This window comes from Falco cherrug, chromosome 4 (genome assembly GCF_023634085.1).
Source record: "Falco cherrug isolate bFalChe1 chromosome 4, bFalChe1.pri, whole genome shotgun sequence".
Taxonomy (NCBI): domain Eukaryota; kingdom Metazoa; phylum Chordata; class Aves; order Falconiformes; family Falconidae; genus Falco; species Falco cherrug.
The window spans coordinates 56218302-56238110 of NC_073700.1; the positions used below are offsets into that span (position 1 = coordinate 56218302).

The following is a 19809-nucleotide window of genomic DNA, read 5'->3' on the forward strand; positions in this document are numbered from 1 at the left end:
TGGGAGAGGGAGAGTTTTGTCATGCCAGGAGGAAAATTGTCAAGGAATTGTACTTCAGATGTGTGGTTCCTCTCCAGGTCTCATTTTTGGCTTTGCCATTTGTGTCTGTCACCGTCCTGGACTTGCTCCAGCCCTAGTACCCAACAGGCTGGAGGGGATGGAGCCGGGGCTTGCTCTGCCCGTGCCTGGCGAGCAGGGATGCCGGGCCGTTAGCTCCTGCTCTGCGTCCTTTCTAGAGGCCCCGGCAGGGGATATATTGCAGTGCGGCGATCTGGAGGAATTTGCCAGCTTTATTTCCTTTGGCTCCGAGTCAGTCCAAGCCAGGGAAATAACTTACAAACCCAGCAGCTGTCAGGCCAAGGCCCTGCCACAGGAAGAGATGAAGGATCACTGAATCATAGAAGTGTTGGTTGGAAGGAATTTGTGGAGGTCAAGGACGAGCTGCACTTCACAACAGGAGGCTATACGCTAAGCCACTTGTGGGACAATATCCCCTACAAAGTATATGAAGTAATGTCTTTGCTATGGCTACTATGAGTGAACATATGGACAGTGATATGGAAACCATCCCTGAACATACTCCGCTAGATAGAAATCGCTGGCGAGAGCAGCCTGCCAGGAGAGTCACAGAATCACAGAATGGTTTGGGCTAGAAGGGACCTTAAAGATCATCTAGTTCCAGCCTCTCTGCCATTCCACTACACCAGGTTGCTCAAAGCCCTGTCCAGCTGGGCCTTGAACACCTCCAGGGATGGGGTATCCACAGCTTCTCTGGAGTCCCACTCCTAGAAGTGCTGGCATCCCATCAGTTTCAGTGCCGCTTTACTCCACTCACCTGTTTGCCTGTTTTTGAGCAGTTAATGGGTTTTGCCCTTATCTGAGCGTGAGTGTACCTCCGAGTCAGGTGGGATCAGGGGGTCCAGCACAGGAGCTCTTTCCTAGCTGTCATTCCTCTTGTGCTAAAGAAATATTCCCGGTCCTCCATTTCACTTTGATGCAGGAACATCGGTGCCATTTCCTCGTTTACTGGAGGACAGCATTTACCTGGTGAAATTCAGTAACCACTGCCGAATGTTCTAAGCTTCAAGGGTGGAGGGTGAGAGATGAAATATTGCCCCTCGATGGATCAAATTCTGTTCTTCATTACACTGACACGAGAAGAGTTGCTTTATCACCATTGAGGCACTGATTGGTGCAGAGGGCACATTTACAGGAAGAAAATTAGGACACGGAAGAAAATGCAATTATGTATAAAAAATGGCTGGGAAAAATGTTGTTTGAGCATTCTGGAAACATATTGTAATAAGGCAATAAAAAGAAACAAACCCCACAAGTTTCACATTACTGGAAAGCATGTTAATAGAGCTTATTAAAAAGCACCTCTGTCAGACCTGTTGAGGTTTTACCAGACATGTGCTGTGTACAAATAGTTCGCTAAAAGGTAATTTTCTCTTAAGTGCTACGTTATAATAATTTTTGGTTCAGCTGATCCCCAGTAGGATTCTGAGATTACTTTAAACCCAATCAAACTCCTAGACAAGCAGTATGGAGCCTGGCCTGGAAAACTTGTTTATTTTGTAGCAAAATATGCAGGCAGGAGAATGAATATTGTATCCACTCCGGAGCTGAGCTGCTCTGCAAAGTTTAATTAATTGAAGGTGTATTTAAGTTTTAAGCTGTTGTGAGGTCTGATTTACAAACAACACATTTTCTGTTCCTGTAGCAGAACCTGGCTTCAGCTGACAAAGCTGATCGCACAGTGGCAGAGGTTGGGGCAGTCTGTGCCCACCAGCCAGTGGTTTCTTCTCTCTCAGCTGGGTAAGATGGTTTCTACCAGGGCATGTTATGATGCACCAGCAGCTGTGAACTGCTGTCCTGTGCTGTGTGGGATGCATCCCTTCAGTTCAGAGCATGAACATTTCATGAGCTGCACCTGGAGTTTCTCCTGGCTGGCAGCCAGCAGAGGGGCCTTAATTCCAATGTTGCCGATTCCTAAGTTGGGGTCTGGTGGGGCAGGCCTGGAAGGAGGGAACGATGTCACTGTCCGTGAAACACGTCTTTTTATAAAAGGTTGCTTGGAACTTTTTTCCTCCTCTTGTTTCACACCCGCCTTCCTGCTGCCCTGCAGTGCAGTGTCTGGAGCTGAGCCCGAGGACAGCATGGTTGCTCTGTGCTGCACTTTCAAGCCTTCCCTTTCTAGCAAACGTGGCCCCCCCCGGGTGAGAAGGCAGGTGGCAGATGGCTGGTAGCACAGCCACACTGGGAGGAACGTGCCAGGGTTTCCTCAACAGCCAAGCATCCAGATTCTTCCTGGACCAGGCAGATTTCGTACAGCTCTCAGCCCTACCACGTGGGGAAAGGGCAAAGGAGTGCTCCAGGCTGGGTGCCAGCCTGTGGGGGAAAGGTTCAGTGGGTCCTGCTGGCTCGTAAGGTGGGTGGCTGCTTGTTTCACCTGTGCTGAGGGTGCAGGAGGGCTCTGTGGAGGAAGCAGCCGGCAAGACGGTGCAGGACCAGGAGGAGAATCCTTGCTCCAAGTGCAGTGAGAACAACACTACGAATCTTGCCTGGTTTATTAACGAAATCAAAGTCAGGAGGCTAAGAAAGAGACCTTTATCCACTGTTGAGGAGGCTGCAGTTAGAAAAAGGATGGACTCACGGGAAATATGGTCAGCCAAATGTGGGGGTTACGATGAAGTGAACTTTCACAAAGTTTTTGCAGCATTTTTCTGGCTCTAATATTCAGTTATGTTCGCCTTCTGTTTGTGTCAGCAGAACGAAATGTAAAAGCCACAATTCCTTAGGTGCTTAACTGCTTCTGTGCCAGTTTACAATCTGCTGCCTCAGAAACAAAAAATACCATTCAGGAGGGGAAAACTGGGTAAGTGAACCCGAAGGTCCATGTGTCATTCCCTGCCCTGCTGGAGCCATGGCAGACCCTGCGGACTGCTTTACAACAACATTTCTGGAAGTATTAAGAAATCAGGTGACTGACTTAAAACTACTGAATCATCAAAGATTAGTGTTTGATTTTTGGCAGCACTTGGCAGACACCCCCAACGGAAATATACATGGAAATGAGATTTAAACTGCTTTGAGCTGAAGACTAAAATGGACATTGGCCTTAAAATGTCAGTGCCTCAGCATCTCTAAAACCTCACATGAGTATACAAAGAACATTATTTTTCAGTATCAGTAAAGGGCTTTTGAGCTCTTTAGAAAGAAAGGCAAAGAAGAGAAGCATCACATTTTTTACTGTAAAGCTATTTAGTCTAAAAATGAATATTCCCTGTTTTTCCTAACAGTTATTATTTAGCCTCCTTGGTGACTTAAGCTCTCCTAGCACTGCATCTGGCATCTGCTTAGCTGCATTGTTTTATTGAGCATCGGGAATGGAAGCTTTTAAGATTTTCTATTTGGGCTCTCAGAAATCTCGCCTCATCAGCATGCTGCTCTCGGCAGATGGGTTTTTCTTCAGCTCCAAGACATGCATATTGATCAGTCATTTTCTTTTGTTACCTAGCATCCTGTCATCGATTTTAATTGTTTGGTATTGAAGAGGAAGCATTCAGTACACGTAGAATTACCAACTATGAAATTTTGCTTTCCACACCTTTTGCCAGACAGTGCCCACAGCTAAGCCCTTAGGAGCTATGGATCTCTCTCTCTCAGCTAGCAATCTGCACAAATTATGCAGCAGTCAATTTTTCTCTATTACATCAATTTCTGATTCTGTGTGACAGCTTTCCCTGCCGTATGATTTCACACTTCAGTGGTTTGTTTCAGAGGTGCCATGTGGGTTTTTTAATTTTTCACAGGGGTGGTGGTGGTAATCCATTTAATTTGCAGATACCTTACTTGTGTCTTCCTGGTTCTCCTTTCCTACTGCTGTCCTTCAGAGATTTGTACAACTTCAAGCAACTCCTAGTTTCCTCTTGTGGCTCCTCTCTGGCTCCTCATCAGCCCACAGGGCTGCTCCTGGCCTGTTCCCTGAAGCTTGCTCTCCTGCTGCTGAACTGGAACAGCTTCTCTAAGATGAAACTGTAGCTTGGTAGTATACCTAATAGAGAGAGGAATCTTCTCATCCCCATGGTGCAAAATACCAAAGCTGGGAGCTGGTGTGATTCATTAACTCTTCTCCACTTTCCCCGGCAGAATATCTTCTTACACTTAGATTGTTCCCATCTTTTAAAAACATTCCTGCACTCTTGGAGGGCTTTCATTACAAATATTTCCTGAAGGCTCTGTATGTAAAGACCTTGGTTGTCTCCTACTGTCTCTCATTCTAGGTTTTCCTTTACTTTAGATACACAAAAAGGATCCTATTTTTAGCAGCCAGCAGTCAATGACACAGGAATTCATGAGTAAGGAAGGAAAGGATGTGAACTATCCAAATAGATTTTTTTTCAGATGAGATCTCTATACATTCCTATTGCCATCGTAATAAGCTATGAGTCACTGTTACACTGAACTATTACACTATTATTGTAAACTCATGTCATTAGAATCTGCTAATGTGAACCACTAACCTCGCCTGGCCTCAGCTTACCTGGGTTCAAGAAGATATTGGCCGTTTATAAGGATAAGAACAATATTCCCTCACAAATCTTATTCCCAGATAGCAAGAAGTGAACAAAACCTTATTCAATCCTATCTTTCTATTCCTAGGGTTTCTCTTCTCATTGCCTTTTAAGAGAATTCATGTTGCTTCACTGTAATGTCACACAAGATGTTTTATTTCTTCAAAGTTTGCCAGCTGTAAACTGGGCCCATGCACTCCCAGATGACAGAGTACCCATGCTGTACCACCTTGAGAGAAGCAATGTTTCCTCCAAAAGCTGCTTTCTGTGTTCAGTCCTGCCATGGCCATCCCTCAGGAGATTTAAGTACCCAGGGACACCTGGGCCTTCCCTGCTGCAACAGGATCTTCTCTGGCATTGCTAAACTGATTTCTGTCAGGAGTTATGTGCTGACTGAATATTTTTCTAGGAGAGTTTTGTGTAACAATAAAGAGTCCAAAATGGTCTTGAATACACACACAAAGCTTTGCGTAATGGAACCAACAGTCCTTGGCCACCCTGCACCAACTGCAAAAGAGGAGTCAGGCCAGGTGTACCTGCTTGTCTGTCAGGGTCTGGATGCTTGCATCAGGCTTATTTTGCGCTTTCAGCAATGAGTGAAAAGGCTCTGAAACACATTCTCAACCCCTCTGTCCTGCTCAGCTGCTTAGAAATGCTTCATAATGGAGATTTACCCTCCACAGAAAAGGCCAGTGGGAAAACTTTTCTGTCCTTAGAAGCTTTGACATTCCCAGGGCGAAAGGAGGTGTGGGCATGTGAAGTGTCTTTCATCAGCTTCTGTAAAGACAAAGCAGTATGAAGAAAGCATTATTGTAAACCAGAGCAGATCAAGAGCTGATTACTAAACTCTGGTTCAGGTATGTGGTAATCAAGATCTTGTTATAATTATTTTCTAAACCTAGCACTGATTTTATATTAGATTTGAAGGAGGCAGCAGCTATAGTTTGTTACAGAGAGGGTTAACTGGCTTTCAGTTTGTACACTAAAAAATCATAAACTTAGAAGAAAAGAGTAAAAAGAAAAAACATGTCTTGATCCTAAGCTCTTCACTTGTTCCCTGGAGCTTAAAATCAGGGGATATTTTCAGTGGAGGAAGTAAGAGAACAGCACAACATTTCTGTTGAGGGGCAGTGGTGATGGGATAAGAAGTGTGTTTGCAGAGCGAAAGCTGGTTTCAGTAAACATGCTGTGAGAACCAGAATTCACCTGTTAAAACCGGGCCTTCAGCTACTTGACTTCAAAGTGACCTCAAAGGTGAATTTAAATGACTTAGCACGCCTGCACTCAATGACGGGGCGGAGATACATGGTAGTACACAGGATCACTTACAAAAACCTGCTGGTGTGGTTTAGACTGGCATTTGGCTTATGTTTTGAAAACAACTGTTATTAAAAACTTACCCCAGTTGGAGGGTTTTAAATCACTCCTCCTTCCTCCATGGCATGGTCCTTGCCTTATTTCTCAAAACCCAAAGTAAAGCTGCCAGGAGAAATCCCCAGAGATAAAGTCAGCTGGAGAGGAAATTGCCTTGTACTTTGTTAAATAATCAGCTGCTGTTTGATAGAGTAAGGTCCCTTCAATAAATCTGGAAGTGTTTCCATAAAGCAAGAATAGCGGGCAAATTTTGCAGTGAAACAAGGGCAGGCATTCCACTTGCCGACATGCGCTTGGCCCTATTCTAAATGCAATAAGACAGGCATTGTTGGGCTCCCCCTCGCTTTAGCAAACCATGGCCGTACCAAGCAGTTCAATAAGCACATTAACTGCTATTGCTGGCAAGAATCATGGTAGCTAATGCATAGTCACTTACAAACAGCAGTTTATGATGCCTTAAAAAGCCTTTAACTAGAAACGCAGCAACAAATGCCATGGCCTCAAACACTACTGAACTGTGTCAGCAAATGCTTCTGTGTGGCTGTTCCAAAAAAGCAACTTTGCCTTGAACTATAACAAGAAGAAAATTATTCTATGTGAATAGAAAGATGAAATCTGCAGTGCCTCAATATGCAAACTAGAGTTTAGACTAGTTTTGTACAACCCAAGTGTAAGTGAAGTTTATGTTCACACTAGCGATGATGATAAAATATATCAACCGTCAAGGATCCTTTACAGGCACTAAAGCTAGTATCATCTGTGTACTGAGGATTAGAATCACCAATCTATGTATTAAACATCAGTTCTATGATAGCCAATATTACATGAATGGGGAAAAAAAAGGGTAAAGAGCTGGACAGCACCCAGTAATCAGCAGTTGGCCCACAAAGGCAGGAAACCATGTACCTTATAAGAATGAAAGCATTTTGTGCATGGATCGTGTGCCTGTTGTGCTTGCAGGTGCCAGAAGAAAGCCTTTACTTTGCAGCAAAATCAATGGGAGGAGGGCACCGCCTGCTCTAATCACTGTGGTGTTTTCCTGGAAGTCAAAAATCAGGGGAAACCCAGCTCTGAGACTTTCTCAGATTGCAGCCTTCCTACTTGAAAGACATTTGGATTTTTTCCACTTCTCAGTCTCCTGTAAAGCCTGGTCCACAGCGGAAGTGGATGCATGAGGAAACTGCTTTTCCACTTCAGATTTCTACTAAAACTTCTTATTATTACAACAAACCACTGGATTCAGCAGCACTACTTCATAGGCTGTTTTATAAATACAGGCATCACCTCTGCCCTGATGAGCTTACAACCTACACAAACTAGACAAAATAAAGCAAATTGGGAAGAGTAGCATAAGCAGAATATTAACAATGAAAAAGGAGAAGATGCTGCTTGGAGATCTGAAGTGGACTAAGGATTAAGACCTTTGTGGAAACTCCATTTTTTCATCCCTCAACAGATGCAGGTTAAACCAACATGCTGAATGAATGAATGCAACAGCAATGCCTGTCTTTTGAGGGCCCCAAAATGCTGATTTCATTTAAAAAATAATACAAAATTTGTGGGACCTGGATTCTATGTGAATGAGAGATTTTGGCTTAAAAATGTGGAAGTGCATTTTTCATGGCAGAGCTGGAAAACTAAAATACAGCATTCATCTGTGTATGTTCATGTGGCTGCTGGTGGTCTTGTCAGTGCACTTGTTAAATTTTAATTTAGATCAAAGTCTGTGCTAATTCTTAAAGAACAAGGCTCATTGTGGACCTAATCCTGCCCTACTGATCTAAATCAATAGAGTTTTAGCATTGTCCTCAGGGGGAGGATTTTTGGTCCAAAATAAGAGAATTAAAAATATGGTTCTGATTTAAAAAACACTGTGGTAAAATTAAGCATATATAAGTCTTTCTTTGTTGTTGATGCCTGGCTCAGATCCATTTTTAAAATGCTGTTAGCTATCAGAAATATGACGCTGGCTACCCAAGTGCATGCTCTGGGGTAAAACCTGTTTTTAATTGCTGTATAAACTCCTTTTATAACATGGTTATAAGATCACAGAGACAGTTCTGAGCAGTAATTAAAGCATATTTAGCAAATATTAAAAATCGCTCAGCAGAGGAATGTTTAACACAGACAAGCAGGAAAAACAAACAGCTTTTCAGTTGAAAGCTCTGCCTTATGACAGAGACCATCGTTGTTCAGTGCCTGCAGCGCAGCAAGCGAGATGGGACTGTGGGCCTCTTGCTTCTGTAGGACAAAAAAAAAAAAAAAAAAAGAGTAGGAGGAGGGAGTTAGTGTCCTGTGTTAGGTAGCACAAGTGAAATACTGGACTCAGAACTCAGAGGATGCATTTGGCAGGGTACACTGGCCCTCTACAAAGCCTAGTTCATCAGAGGCATCTCAGGAATTTGTCCTAATAAGCTAAAAATATGTATAACTGATGTTCTTTGAGTCACAGTAGTGCCTGACATTGAGCTACAAGAAGAATAGTGACTGACAAAGAGGAATGAAACCTGATGAAGAGCTTCCCAGTCAGCTTTCCTGATGGTTACTATCGTGCTGGGTGACAGTGAGAGATGCACCATTTCATCTCTTTTTATGTTGGAAAAAACGATCAGATCCCCAAACTGCAAACACTTTAACAGCATCCCTCATGGGTTCATGGTACCAGTTAGCCTCACATTCCTTACTCTTTTAATCGGATTTCCTCCCCTCCCCTGACCACCCGATGTACTTCTGAATGCATCCAAATCAACAAAGCTCCAGCTACAAACTTGTGGGCTGTGACCCATAGGATAAGGGTGTTGGACATACCCCAGGAGTGTTGAATTTACAGTGTGGAGCAAGCAGAAGCATTCAGCAGCTGGGAAACCGGAGAATTGCTCATCTTCAGAGGCAGTGAGGAGAAAACCCGACCTCCCGATCCCTCCATACCCATCATAACCCCGGGAACTATTTTTAAACACGGAATGTGGATCCCTGAAGCGCCTGGGCTGGGCTCCACACCTGCTCACCACAGGGCCGTGGTCAGTAGGGAAACGGAGACGGGTGGCAGTGGTTTGGCCCTCTTCGCCTCGGGATTAAAACGTCCCTCCTGGACCAAATCCACACGAGGCTGCGCCATCGCTTTCCACCCTTCTGTCCGGTGGGTTCCAATGTGTCCAGCGCACATTCCAAGGCTGCCACAGCGGCCAGCCGTCACCACGTTTGGGAGAAGGGCTGCTGGCACACCGCGCCCGGGGCCACTTGCCTCCCGCCGGGCTGGGACACCCCTCACGGCAGGCGCAGCCCCGGCCGCCTCTTCCCGCCGCTCCCCGGCCTTCGCTCCCGGCCCCAACCGCAGGCCTCTCAGGCGAAGGGACCCTGGAGAAGGACACGATGCGATTGACAAGTTACCCCGCCAATGGGTGCTGCGGGTTCAGCCGTTGGCAGCCAATTGCAGCCCGCAAAAGGTCTTAGGCCAGCAGCACCTCCCGCCTCCTGGCTGAGGGAGGGGAAGATGTGGGCAGCCGCCATCTTGTGTGTGGCATCCCCGCCCTTCCCTTTCCCTTCCTTAAGGGCTCTCCCTTTAGCCGTCCTGCTTTCGGCAGCGCTCCGTACCGACCCATCCCCCAAGACCGGTGACGGCAGTCAAATAAACTGTGGTGGTGTGGCGGCGGCGGCGGCGGCGGCGCGCCACGCTCAAGATGGCGGCGGGCGGCGCCCTGCGGTGGCGGGCGGGGCGTGCGCGCGGCGGCGTGCGCGGGTGACGTCAGGGCGCTCTGGGCATGGGCAGGTGGAGGGAGCAGGCAAAGTTTGGCCGGTGGTAGCGGCAGGCGGCGGCGGAGGCGGCGGGGCTGCGGGTGCCGCTGCCGGCGGGGTCTTGGCTGGGGGTCGGGGCAGCCGGGCCGCACGGGGCAGCGCAGCGCCTCTCCGCTCCCTCGCTCCTGCGTGGCACTCCCCCTCGCGGTGCGGAGGGCGGGCGGGCGGCGGGCGCGGCGCGGCCATGGCCGAGGACCCCAGCGCGCTGCCCTGGTCCATCAACAAGGATGACTACGAGCTGCAGGAGGTTATCGGTGAGCGGCCGGCGCGGCGGGATGGGACGGGGGCGCCCGGCCCCCACCCGCTGTCTGTGCGCACGGCGGGGCGGGTGGGGGGTGCGGGGCGCCCCCTCGCTGAGGGGCGTGTGTGTGTCCCTCCGCCGAGGGCACCGTGGGCAGCCTGGCCCCCCTCAGCTGGGGGGTACTGTCACCCCACCCCCACCCCTCCCCGCTGAGTGGGTTGATACGTGTGTGTGTGGGGAGGCTGTGCGGGGCTCTGCCCCCTGTCCCAGGGGTGTGAGGGTCCAAGAGGCCGCTTGACAGAGGGGGGGTCTGCCCCTTTTCGCGAGGGAGGTATGTGCTCGGGGTGTCTGCCCCCCTCCCCGGTCCAGGGGGGGTGCGTGCGGGTCGTGTCCCCCCGCCGTGGGGGGTGCGTGGTCAGGGAGGGGCTGGGGGCCCCCGCGGCTGCAGCCTGGCCGGAGGTGCGGGGGTTGCGGGGTCTCCCCTCCTCACGCGTGTGCGGGACCCGCAGCGGCGGGTGCGGGTCTGCCCCGTCCCCAGCAGAGGCTTGGGGTAGCTGGGGGGCACCCCCTGGCAGGGGGCTCATCTCCAGCCTCTGCCGGCCCTGTCTGGGGGGGGGGGGGGGGGCGGCGCGGGTACCCTCACGCCGGGCACGGAGCGGGATGGGGGTCCGCGCTGTGGGGGCTCCTCTGTGCCCGTCACCGGGCGGGTTCGATGCGGTGGGCGTGAGGTGGTCTGCAGGAGCCAACTCCGCTGCTGACGTGGGCTCTCCCTTTCTGGGGCACCCCCATTCATTTCGGGGGACGACTCCTCTCAGCACTTCGGGAGCCCCGTGTTGCTTTGGTCCGCGCAGGGGACGGAGGGTTTTGTAGTGGCACCGAACAAGCCTTTTATCCTGGGTTTTTGCTGCTGCTGTGCATTTTCATTCATTGTCCTCACAGGTCGAGGCCCCAGCCCTTGCTCTCTCCATTAAATGATTTATTTTTTTTTTCCCCCTTCTCACTCTCTCTTGACTTCAAACTGCACAGTTACCAAAGGCCTCCCGCTGTACTGATTTATTGGCTGTCTCAACCATTTTGTTGGGGTGTGTGTTAGAGGGATATACTGCTCTAGGGCGAGTATGTGACACATCTGAGGTGGTGCCACAGGTGACTCTAAGGTCAGTGCCTCCCGTCTCGCTCTCCGGAGGCACGAAATAAAGCAGGAGGCGGCAGGGCAGGCTCCTGGCCAAAGGCTTTTAGGAAGGAGGTTAATTTTTAGAGTAATCTTTGTGGAGTGCTCTTATTTGAAGTTTATAAATGATGTAGCGCTATCGTGCCCAGGCCTCCCATCCCTGCCTCGTGGGGAGACTTGTTTTCTGTTAAGGAGGGTGGGAGAGTTTGTGAAAATGCTCTTTTAAGAGATTAAATTCTTGGCATTGTTTAAAAGTAGGAAGGAACTAAAGCTGGGGGGTGGTGGTGGAAATCCTTGTTGGAAATTCCTATTGCTCTGTGGGATCAGGCTTTGTCCTCTCCCTTTGCTCGGTGGGAGCTGCAGTGCTTTAGGAAGGTAACAAACTCCCTGTAAAGACAGGAAGGTGTAATCTTACAGATCAACCTTTTAAACCGCCTTTGGAAAATGTGCCCTGGGGAGGATGATGTTCAGCCTCTTTGAGAAGCAGGAGATAAAGGTGCAGGGAGGAAGGGGCAGAACGTGCCACCCCTTTCCCGGGGAAAGGGAACTGGATCTCTGTGTGTAAGAAATTAATTTTTTTTTCTTTCTTTACATTTGAAAGTCTGCAAAGGGGTTCTTTGGTAGCACAAAGCAAGGATTTGAGCTTGAGTACCCAAAGATGGGAGCGAATGGACAATCTGCCTCTTTGTAGCAGGGTGGGATGGGAACAAAAGGGAATGTAAATGCACTTCTGCTCTTAGGAGAACTTGCTGCTGGAGATGCACATCCTATAGCCTCAAAGTATTAGAAGGAGCACAGAGATGTGTCATTGTCTCATGTTAACTGACAACTTGGGGAGAAATCAGAAGTATTTTAATTTCTTTCTCTTCCCTGTCCTTCTGTAAACCGAGGTTCTGGATGTCGCCTGCTCACTGAGAGATTGTGTTGGCATTGTGGTGTGTCATGGAGTGTAGACTGAAACGTGTATATTGGAAACATATGGTTTCTCTTTTTAACTTTCCCATCCCCCGCCGCCGCCGCCCCCCTCCCAAACATCGGTGTGTCTGCTAGTGTCCTGGATGAATATTTGATGTAGGTTTCTTAGCACATGTATGATTTGTGGGACAAAATGTCACTCATTTAACTGGACTGCCTTACCTCCTGCTTCATGTCTCCTGCAAACCTCAAGGGTTTTTTTGGTTGTATTTTTTTTTTCTTGAGCTCTCTTTACTTCTGTAAAGCTGTAAAAGTCTATCAGCGGCGAACAAAGAGACGTCCTGGTGTGGAAGGAGATGAACCTTGCACCCGTGCTTTTAAAGGATTTAACTTGTTTCCTGATGAAAACTGTTGCTCTTTAAATTCAGAGTCCACTATTCAGTAGATTGCCAGCTCAGCTATTTTTTCCACACCAGAATAAAGGAAATCCATGTGTAGTTTCATTCCTTAATTTGTATTGGTTTTGCCTGAAAATAGCCATATGTGGCTTCTATTTGACATGGGTGGCTCCATACCGTTTCAGTGCAGGAACTGAAAGAGCAAGTTTTCTACCTGCAAGGAGAACTTCTCCTGTAAAACTGCCTTCCTGGTTCTGGCTAATACTAAAACAAAAAAGGATTACTCAGCACTGGGGGTGACTCATACCATTATAAAGGTATGGATTAATGCTGGTGTTTATTGTGCTTGGTTAGTGTTAATAACTGCTGAGTAAGCCTCCTTAGGCTTAAATAATTTCCAGTACACTGAATCAAGGAACCTTGCTCAGGATCAGAACCTGACTTTCATGTCAAAAAGGAGGTGGGATAGAGGAAGCAATTTTATAAAGTATTTCTATGAAATGTACCTCCAGAGTAGCGATAGTCTTTGCAGGTGAGCACCGCCTATGGGGACATCTAAATTTTCACCTAAAAAGAAAAATGTAGTGTGTGCTGGTAGTTGTGGAGGTGGTCTTCTAAGCGTGGATTGCATATAAATCATTGCAGTTGTCTTTTTGAAGCCTGAAAAAAAAAATTGACCTTATGCTGCTTGTGCTGATCAGATACTTGCACATGTAGGTTCCCTTGAATCTCATAATTCCTGTTGGAAATGCTGGTAGCAGTAAAGTTGGTTGGAACTGGGTCATCCTCATTTTGCTACTTTTTTGGAAAGATGGGAACCCCGCTGGCTGTGGCTGTTTGATTTAGGAGCATCCTCTTTGCTGTGAACGGTCTGTGCCAGAAACAGAAGATAAATTAGAGGTGGGAGTACTCCCTTGCTCTTTTCCTGTGCCCTTTTTCCCCTGACAGATTCCTTCGTAGCGATGAGGACAGTGCAGGCTGCATGAACAGATGTGGTGGGAGTTTCTTATCCCATCAGAAATCAAGCTTAAATTGAAAATTGAAGTTACCGTTTACTGAGTGATTAGTTTTTTTAATGACTGCAGTTCATGTAGCTTTTTGAGTTGGGCTTTGCCTGTGAATGCCATCTTTTGGAGTTGAATATTCAGATTTCCAGCCATCTTCTTTCCAAGCTCTATGTGTGAGCATATGTACACCTGTGTGGGAGAAATTTGTCTTTTGCAGGTATAGAGGAACTTGTTAAAGCTAAGATTTCTGCTTCCCCAAATTGTATCAAAATGTCTGTGGTCACCCATCCACCCATCTTGTGCTTGAGCAGTTATCTCATGTACTGAAAAAGCACTGCCATTGAAAAAGAACAGCCTTTAAGTACTCACCAGGTACCATCAAAGTTTTTGGGTGTAAAAACCAGGCTGAAATGGGATGCTCTTGTCCAATGATAACATTGCAGTCTTTTTTTGGTTTATTTATTTATTTTTTTAAAGCGTGGTGTTGATCTTTACCTGTGAGTCTTATGTGCTAGCTGCAGCCTGTTTCATTTGCCTAACTATTTAAAACCCATTCAAGAAAAATGTTACACTCTATAAAACATAACTGCTTGGGAACTAAATTGAGTGTTTAGACTTCAGTCTTGGTGCCATATGTTTTGTTTTAGCATTTCCTCACGAATTCCCACTCCTCCCCCCAGCCTAGCTAAACAAACTTGATTCCTGCATGGTATTCCCAATATTCAGGCTGGTTAATTCATTTGAAGACTTCCTTTGTGTGCTCACTTGTAAGCTTTTTCCACTTAAAGTTGATAGAAAAGCCTTTTTGTTATTTTGTACTGTGTTAAAACTTACATAAAATTAACATTGAGCAAATGTAGATCTGTTTAAAAAGTTTTTTTTGTAGTCATTTGTATTACTTGGTCTGCTTGGGCACTGGAGTGGGTGATGCTCAGTACCACAATTTCTCAGCTGCTTGGACATAGACAAAGATACCTTCTCGTGTATTCTTGAATGCAACTGAATAGCCAGGTTACTTCTGCATCCAGCATACCTTTCCTTTGAGTACTTGGCACATCTCATTTCTGTAAGACCTTTGATACTATCGCCCTACTAGAATAGGGCTAAATTGAGGTGATCTTCACCTCTTGGGAAGTGAAAGCAAAAAGTGTTTAGTTGTGTGTGTGTCTTTGTTTAGTGTTTCTGTTGTTCTCTGATAGGAAGGAAGATAAAATGCGCAGGGAAGCAGACTGAGGACATTCAAAGCAAAGCAGTGGTGAGAGGCTGGCTGGGAAGAATACATCCTTGTTATCAAAGTGGCATGGCTGCTTGCCTGCTGATTTCAGGGGAGGGCAGAGATGGTTCCCGCTGCTTTCAGCTACTCTGGGGTATTAACAGGAAAAAAAAATCCCAAAACATATGGGATGTTTCATGTGGAAGTAGTTCATGCTTTCCTGTGGTTGGTTTCTATGTGGCAGTTGCTTCCAGTACTTCTAGGTTCGTGCACTGATTAATGCTTTAACACTTTCATTTCTCAAGGATACCATTTAAATAGTTTCAATTCAATGCAATTATTTTGGCTGGTGCTGGGAAATTTGAATGTGCTCTGCTTCTGATGCACACCTGAGGGGTGTATGTGCTGGCTGACAAATGCATGCCTGGGAGGCTTCTTCCTTCTGCAGATGAAGAAATCTTGGAGAGAATCAGCTCTTCCCCAGAACGTTAGTCTGTTTAAACTTGGCAGGATCTATTTTATTTCTGAGTGTTAGCAGCTTGCCCACCAAGTCAGCGTGTAGAGATGTAATCTTTTATTAAAAGTTGGAGCTATTTAAAATGATGGGCAATAACACTGGTTCTTATTGCTGATTGTGTTAGTGAATTGTGAAAAACAGCATTTTGGTCAAATTTTCTTGGAAGATGTCCCCTAAAATGCATGACATCCATCGTAAATCTCTGTAGCAGTAAATTTAGCTGTGGACATGCTAATGGAGCACTTGTAAACTTGGTGTTACTAAAATTTCTTAATAGGGAGAGACAGACTTGAGAGCTTTGTGGGTGTAGAAGAATAGCTGTTGGAGCAGTGGAATTTGGCATTGCAAAGTCTTTGAAATATCAGGATCCTGGGACTTTCCAGATGAATTTAGCCTATTACCCTGCGTTCCCTTTAGAATCAAACAACTGAGATGCAGATGTGAAGAACTTGGCTCTCAAAGTTGCTGCAGTTTCCTGTGACTTCACCTAAGGGAGTTCAGCCTTGACATTTCTAAAAAAACATGAAACGCCATCTATCTTTCTGGCAGTCATGTGGGAAATTCTTGAAGGCAGGGTTAGGTCCCTGTGGCTGACAGGCAGTCCAGACTCTTTACCAGAAGGTCATTGCTCCTGGTCTATGAGAGGAGATGTGGTGCCTCTGTGCAAAATAATGCATATGCTAATAAAGGGAGCCATACTAAGAACAAAATCATACTTGTTTGACTTGAGTAAGACAAGATCACTGTAAGAAATGGTGTAGTACAGCTAAATGACAACAGGGGTACAAGTACCTGACTAGGTCCATGATATCGCTTCAGTACTTCTCATGTTCCTCTTGTGTATAAATACAAGCGAAGCAACTGACCTTGGTGTGGGATTTTGTCAACTCTAAGTTTGAGCCCTTAGGTTGTCTGGGTGTGTTGTTTGCCTTGAAACACTGCTTGTGCCTGAGGTTCTCATATTAATCATCACAGCCTGCATATTCCTTGTTTTTTAACCAGATTATGTGGTCTCATCATGTAGTACAAGCAGGCAGGGATTTGTGGTGATCCAAAAGCAAAAAAGAAAAATCCAGTATTGCTTTTCACACCTACTCATTAGCTACAACATCCAGCAACTTACCCCCCCCCCCCCCCCCCCAAGTCCTTTCTTTTACCACTTCTCAAGGTTCTTAACACAGTGACACATATCAGGTAACAACGATCTTTAAGTAGAAATTACTCTTTTCAAATTAACACAATAGCACGATTTTGCTTGCAATTGAGAGAAATTCCACCCTGAAAAAAAATACTTGGTTGTGTATCAACCTCTACCAATAACACACCTTGCAAAGATTTCTTAGACCTCTTTGTTTCTGCACACTGGGAATTCTGAAGGGGACAGCTATCTTCAAGTCTTAAAGGCTTCACAAGTTGCATTGTGAATGGAGTACAGAGTAAATTCAGAGCAGTGATTCACTTTCTCACCAAATCACCAAATTAGCTGCATCTTCCTTCCACTTCGCATCCATGAAAGTTTTATACAGCTTGTACTGCATGCTTGTGAAACAACACTTTGAAACTCTTACAAGTCAGTTGAATTAAAATGCACTTTTGAGGGAATATAGAAAAGCTCTTCTGAAGGAGGTTTTAATCTCTTGCCAAATTTCAATTTTTTTTTCTCTATCCATTTTGTCTTGAGAGCTACTGTCTTGGGGGTGGGGGAGAGAGAAAAATTTCTTGGTTTATTTCATTTCACTATTTCATGCTAAACTGACTTTATAGCATTCTCCCAAATGGATATTTCCTTCAGGCAGGAAATAAGCCTATGTAAATTCATCCTGGAGAGAAAAGGTACGAGCAGCTGTTAAGGGATAGTGTTGAGTTGAAGTACTTCAGTGATTGTCCCTTACTGTAGTAAATTCTCCTTGGGTTTTGCCAAATTTTTACCGCTTTATAGTCATGAATGGTAATTTAAGCACAGACTTCACTGTTTTTACTGCTAGCACCTTGCTATTAATAAAGCTGTGTGGGAGGATGCTCTGTTTCCTTTTCATCCATCCATGGAATTGTTAATTAAGTTAAAACTGCAGAGTGAAATTTTGACCTTGGAGTACTCCACCTTGCTTCTGGTGAGATCTGACTGAGCTTGTGGCTTGGTCCTGTGGTATCCTCTGCTAGCTTACTGTGTGGAAGAAGTTAAGTTGCCTTTTGTCTTAGAGCAGAGGTAATTGACAAATTTTGCAGCTCATTAGAGGGGAGAGTGTTGTCAAGTAGGAAAATGATTGAAAATACTAGTTGTGAAATTGTATTGATGTGCAGGACGAGCGATTATTGCATCTTGTGGCAATTCAACATGTTTTGTAAAACTGAAATTTTCCTAAATGTTGGATGAAAGCTCTGTAGTTGCTGCTGTACAGTTTGTGAATTTTCATTTTTGATTCATTCTAAGTCAGGTTCTTGCTAATTTCTGATCTTCAGGGGATTTTGAGTCCATTTTATTGGGTTTCAGGGTGCATTCCAGCCCTTCTGAAAAGGAAGCTTTGAAAATGGTGCAGAGCGTAGTGGAAAACGCCATTTGAAAAAGTGAGAAAGCAAGTTAATAGCTGTGGGATGAGAGCACTTACAGACTTTTTCTTAAGAAAATTAGCTGGCCGTGCTTAGAACTGAAAACTGTTGAGGTAAGTGGGGGAGCTGGAACAGCAGTGAGGCATTTCAGGCCATCTCCAGCTTCAGGCAGGCAACACAATGTTAGGTTATCTTGGTGGCTTAAAAACTCATAAATTGAAGACAATGCTTCTTGTCACGAGGTAAACACCTTTCCTGCAAAATCCCCAGGGATGGATTTCATTATGTCAATTTTCAGAACAGAAATGGAAAGCTACTGTTACTTGTTTTGATGAGATGCAGAGCCAGAAAGGACTGTTAGAGTCATGGAGTCCAGTTCCCTGCTATAGCTGATGCCAAATTGTATAATCCCTATACCAAATTAATGAATGCTTGCGTTTGAAATGGTGCATGGGGGAATTACAGGCACACGTTCTATTAAATGCTCAGACTTCCTTGTGACCCTGTCATCGCTGTATGAAACAGCTGCTTAATGAATTCCCTATGACAGTGGGAAGTAACAATGCCTTCTCTTATGTAGCATGTGTCTATAGCTCAGTGGGTTTTTTTGGTGGTTTTTTTTTTTTTTTTTTTTACACTGCTTGCTTTACATTCAGGCTGTAATCTGCAAGGATACTTCCCAGTGAAGGCATGGAAGAGCTGCAGCTTGGTGTTCGTGCTGTCTCCAAACCTTAAAATATGTTGACTACAAACATCTCTGACTTGTGATTCCTTAAGATCTGCCAGTGGAAAAGAGTCCTTTGGAAACTTGATGGGTTATATGGCCTCACCTGTAAGAACTTTATGTCCTGGGCCACTTCTTTATGAACTTCTTTCCGTTTCTCACCTTGTGAGGTAGAGCACCAAGCAAGTTGAAAGCTGAGGCTGTAAATTCCATCCCTTCACTAAAGTAAAAATTGTCATTGAGGATGCCATGTGGTGTCTAATAAATAACTTGTTATTAACAGCTAAGAAATACCTTGGTATTGACTTCCAGCAAACTGTACTTCACTGAAAAAAGCATCTTGAGCATGAGCTGTTTTCCTGTTGAACAACTCACCAATGCAAATCTTTATTTGAACAGCTGAGAGGCTGCTGGACTAGGAGCCTGAATGTAGTTACTTGTTCGGATCCTAAGGCTCAGGGTGGTTCTCATTACTCTTGGTTAAAGAATGTAATTTTTAACCAGTGGGCTAATCTTGTGTGCTGAACACACTAATAGATGCAGAAAAGACTTACTAGATCAAGCTATTCCCTGAAAAGAAGGGATGATACCCTTTAAGAGAGGACTTATGAGATATTTTAGGTAAATAAGCTTTTAAGTAACCACTGTACTATCAGATATCTGCACTGTATGCAGACAGATTGTTCTGTTTAGTGGAATCCTGGCCAAATAAAATATCTTCTACAGTTGACAATTACATTTGAGACAGAGTTCAGAGATAAAGGTTGGGAGGGAGGAAAGGAGAGCGCTGGCTTGGCTACCGTACCAGGGCTGTGTGTTGAGCCTTGGTAATACCTGATGACAGCCAGTATGATATTTACATTGCTGCATATACCATAAAGACAACTGACAGAGGGAAGGTTAAATCTTTTCCAGTAATATTGCGGTGTTTGGAAATGAGATGTTTGAGCCTGCTTTCCATTGTGTAGAATTAACACTGCATAGCACCAGTGCCCTTTAAATTAGCCAGAGATGTTGGCATGAAATCAAATAAATATAATTGGTTTCAAACTGAAAATCTAATTTAGGCATGCTAATAGCATCTTAAGTAAATGTGGCAGGTCATGCAGGACTTGTGTAACTGGCCCTTGGAGCTTATTGTAGTTACTGCCATGGGGCAAACTGTCTCAAAGGTGTTCCCCAAATCACCTGGGCACCTTGTGCAACTTGAGGGTGTTTGTGTTTTCTGGTGAGGTCCTGGTCTCTTCCCTGCAGACCGTCAGTAGTGTTTCTATCCTTTTCTGGAGGTGGGCTTCAGGTTAAATCATACCAGCTTAAGGGTATGATGGGG

At 45.4% G+C, this 19809-nt stretch overlaps 1 protein-coding gene and 1 long non-coding RNA gene across 4 annotated transcripts in view; one reads left to right on the forward strand and one right to left on the reverse strand.

Moving 5' to 3' along the window:
* Positions 1-2552: 2552 nt before the first annotated feature.
* On the reverse strand, positions 2553-9458 carry LOC106631380 (uncharacterized). 3 transcript variants are annotated; one of them, XR_003561302.2, is made up of 4 exons: positions 8760-9458; positions 6858-8192; positions 5978-6056; positions 2553-5354 (listed from the first exon to the last, which is right to left on the reverse strand). It is a non-coding gene; the product is annotated as an uncharacterized LOC106631380 (long non-coding RNA). The 3 variants fall into 3 exon arrangements; XR_001335034.3 differs by having other exon boundaries at positions 8135-8192; positions 8760-9367; XR_008731931.1 differs by lacking the exon at positions 6858-8192 and having other exon boundaries at positions 8760-9356.
* A 264-nt stretch (positions 9459-9722) lies between these two features.
* OXSR1 (oxidative stress responsive kinase 1) overlaps positions 9723-19809 on the forward strand; it is a 93582-nt gene continuing 83495 nt past the window's right edge. The window contains exon 1 of the mRNA XM_055708349.1: positions 9723-10000. Within this exon, the coding sequence (XP_055564324.1) occupies positions 9931-10000 (70 nt within the window). The 5' untranslated portion in view covers positions 9723-9930. The remainder of the gene's footprint in view (positions 10001-19809) is intronic.